Source organism: Populus nigra, chromosome 5 (genome assembly GCF_951802175.1).
Source record: "Populus nigra chromosome 5, ddPopNigr1.1, whole genome shotgun sequence".
NCBI lineage: Eukaryota > Viridiplantae > Streptophyta > Magnoliopsida > Malpighiales > Salicaceae > Populus > Populus nigra.
In genome coordinates, this window is record NC_084856.1 from 22,076,137 (window position 1) to 22,080,091 (window position 3,955).

Genomic DNA, 3,955 nt, shown 5'->3' on the forward strand with positions numbered 1-3,955 from the left:
GTTCAGTCTTTAAGTTTTTGATCATCTAAAACAATTTTTTTTTTGTCATGAAATATTGGCTTTATCATACTTTTAATTTTTATTACTTATTTAGCGCTGGTTCATAATTATAATATTATCAGGTATATTTGTTTTATAAGCCCGCAACAGTGCGTGGGCATGCCAACTCGTTGTTTTATATATTATATCGATATCAATAATAAATTTTTAAAAAATATTTTAATATATTTCTGTATAAAAAAACAATTATTATCACCCTTTTAAATACTTCATTAAAATAATTTAATATATATTTATTAACCCCTGGCAAGCTTGTTTAGCCTAACCAGAGGCCAACTGCCAGAGTCCTTCCAGATAAGGTAGCAGGAATCATAAAACATTCAACAGAAGATTTTGTGCTCGGAAAAACTCCCAGCAAGTTAGGGACTTGTCTTGATGATCCGCATTAACTCAGTAGAAAGCAGCTCATGAAGTATAAATTCAAATATTATAAATAGATAAGTTAAACCGTTTAACTAACTTCACTGTCGAACTTAGGAGAGTTGGATTACAGATCATATGCAATTCATGCTGAATATTATAATAAAACGATACTATACTTGTTTAAAGGATTTCATATTCGTATATACACCCTGAAATGCCACCAGCTGTGGATTTCTGATTCCTTTGTAAAGCTCCAAAGCGCAGACGTCACTCATGCGATGCTGGCAACAATGGCAGCAGAGCTATCCTATTCAAGCTTCAAGCTAGCATATTTGGATAACAGCTCCTGCATGAAATTGGTTAGCTGATGTTTAGAGACAATTTCAATTATCTTAGTCATCATGAACTTAATATGCAAATTGAAGAATACCTGATCTTCAGCTGCCATCCCCTCGGCGTTTTGCTTCTGAGCCCACTTCTTTGCGTTTCTTTCCAGCAAAACATATTTCATCACCTTCAACAAAAACCAAATCAGTGTAGGATCATATCAGCATGCCAAACATGTAACAAAACTGCATCCATGGTGTTATGAGACTGAGATACAGAACACTATACATCCAGTATTTTTGTTTTGGTGGTCGGGGATGGGTAGAGTTCTGCTCTGGCTTCCTCCTGGTTCAAGCACCAATCAACCTGAAACAATAGAATGAGAATGGTTTATAGATTATAGGTTGCTACATAAACAAAGAATTAGCTTCTTCGGGATGCCAAAGTTTCAAGCATCACTGACCTTCCGCAGGTAGTTGGAAAAGGAATCACCCCAAAACCACCACTCCAAAGATAACTGAGAGTAGTAAGCAGCAGCTTCTGCTAGCATTATCTGCTCAAGTTTTTCATAATAGTCGGTGGTTCCATTCCTTCCAGCCTCTAAAAAGAAATCAAGTACCTTCTTTAGTAGGTTCCGATCAATCTGCCCCCCTTCACGCTCTTGAATGATCTGCCCATAAAGTCATATGCAGGGTTAAACCAACCTCAGAAAGAAGACAAACCATTACGAAACAACCAGTGAATGCCAACTGACCAGCCTCATCATTGCTTCCTGCAATTTACTGAATAGCTCATCACAGACCTGAAAATAAGATTGGATATGATGCTCAGCCAAATAGCGTAAGAGAACAGAAGCAAGAATAAGAACTAAACTACTTCATGTAGTTACTTACCAAATTGCAGAAGTAATATCTCATGAAGTCAGCAGGTGATGGATGTATTTTCCTACGAATGTAGAAATTATCCAGGTCTGCAAAGGTTTTTGACAAAAAGCTTGCAAATTCCTTATACTCCAGCCATAATCGCGTGATTTCTGTTAAAAGTTCTGTACCATGTTTGTCCATTAACACTGGAAGTACCTAAAAGAGCATGCAAGGATGGAAAACAACGGGATGTGTTCATTATTATATTCATTGCAATTTGACAAAGATGAAAGCAAAAGAAATTGAAACCCTTCTCAACTGCCACGTCTCATTTCCACTTGTGTAAATTACAAAGACCACCAATCCAGACTAAGCTAGATAGCAAGAGAAAACAAAATTGGGTATGCATAATCATGAGTAAAGCATCTTGCAAAATTATCCTATGAAATAAGTTACAAACAAGAGAGCATGTCCTAGTGAGAGTTTCTCATCATACTTTGACATTCTTGGCCAACACATTTAAGATACATGAGAGCCAATTCTACCAGAGAAATTATGCAGAAGCGAAGAAACTGACAGAATTATTGATTATATATGGTAGAAATCTCACCCTTTCTTGAATTCTCTCACTTAAACAGTTCGTATACTTCTCATAAACCAGGCTGCAAGAGTCCCTACGCTTCCTTGTGCACAAAGTGTATACGCACCTATCACTAGTGTTAAGGATATGCCAATTCTCGGCAACTAAAATCACATTCAGGAATATTGATTTATCTCGTCAAGTAGAAAAAAAATCAAGATATCAAACTTCGACATGTAAGTAAACCATATAGCAGGATACTCATAAGCAATCATTTTTTCCGCAGGTGTAAATGGAATCACAGGGTGTCCATCCATAATCATCTTCTTCGTAATTACATCATCTATCTTCTTTAGCTTTTCATTCAACATCATGTCAGCATCCATCTTCATTTAGCTGCGGTCGAAAATATTTAAAATTGTAATGATTGCAGTTCAAAATCAAAGAAAGAGATAGCATGCATATCTGTATTGCACACTCATCCGACTATTTCTCATTTTCCTTTTAAAAATAGAATTTCTAAAGTCTACAATAGCATCCAAAACCCTTTGAACAGGCTAGAAAGTTTCTGGCGTTGACAATTAAACTTTATACCAAACAAACTACATCCAAGGTCCTGTTCTAATTAAGACCTGAAAAATTAAGGAGTACACTTGTAGCGAAAAATATCAAGAGACTACTGCCATAGGAGACAGTATACAAGCACACATTCCAGAAAGTCTAATCCAAGATTCAATCAATATCCATAAAGCATGAAACTTTAGGCGACCACATATACCAAAAAACATACAACCAGCAGTGTCAAGCATGTTTGGAGAGATTAATAATTGGACATTCACAGCCAGACAGAAAAATCGCAAAAAAATACTCAAAGAATGGAAATTTACATCACCCACATGGCCCAACACAGAAAGAAACACTATCAAGCTGGTTGGAAATCTTAAGAGATTACAAATTAGAAACTAATTTCTTTTCCTACGTTGCACGCAAAACCCCATCACAAATTTTGCACCTTTTGACCATCAAAATTACAAATTGTAATTGTAATATTCACTAAAACCCACGTGATCAATGGCCAAGAACAATTAAAATACGTTCAAGAACTACCTGGTTAAGCAAAAAAGTGAAACAAGAATCAAATGCAGCAGAGAGAGAGAGGAAGTGAAGGGAAAAGTGGGGTTTGCATTATACTTATAGGTGAAGGCAGCTTGCAGGGGAAGTTGAAGGGAAAGGTGGGGCTTGCATATACTTATAAGGAGAAGTCACCTTGCAGTGCAAGTTGATAGGACGTTGTTTATTCTGTAATAATTGTCATACTTTTTAAAAATATTTTTATTTAAAAATATATTAAATTAATATTTTTTTAATTTTTAATATTATTATATTAAAATTATAAAAAAAAATATTAATTTGATATTTTTTCATATATAAATAATTTAAATTAATTTAAATAAAATTCGATAAAGCATAAATAGTGATAGCTATAACTGTAAAAAACAACTTAGATCCATAGATCCAAGATTTAGATTGAGGATTAAGTGGTTTAGTATGTAAATTAATTTAAAAGTTATTATTTAAAAAATAAAAATTTAAAATGATGTTTTTTTAAAATAAAATAAAAAAACAATTTAAGTAAAACTTGATGTAAATTATATTTTGGGTCAACGAATCACTAGATTAACAAGTCAGATAAAGTTAATTTTTATAATTATGATAGTAAAGGCTAAGTTGCTTAGTGAAAAGTGGCACTAAAATATAATGT

The 3,955-nt window shown here is 34.0% G+C and overlaps 1 protein-coding gene across 1 annotated transcript; it reads right to left on the reverse strand.

Annotated features, from left to right (window-relative positions):
* Positions 1-468: 468 nt before the first annotated feature.
* Positions 469-3,396, reverse strand: LOC133695456 (cullin-1-like). Its single transcript, XM_062117464.1, has 9 exons — positions 3,301-3,396; positions 2,455-2,589; positions 2,224-2,320; positions 1,644-1,829; positions 1,505-1,552; positions 1,214-1,420; positions 1,039-1,116; positions 854-937; positions 469-769 (listed from the first exon to the last, which is right to left on the reverse strand). The coding sequence occupies exons 2-9, from the start codon at positions 2,583-2,585 to the stop codon at positions 731-733; spliced, it is 870 nt and encodes a 289-aa protein (XP_061973448.1). The 5' UTR covers positions 2,586-2,589; positions 3,301-3,396; the 3' UTR covers positions 469-730.
* Positions 3,397-3,955: the final 559 nt, after the last annotated feature.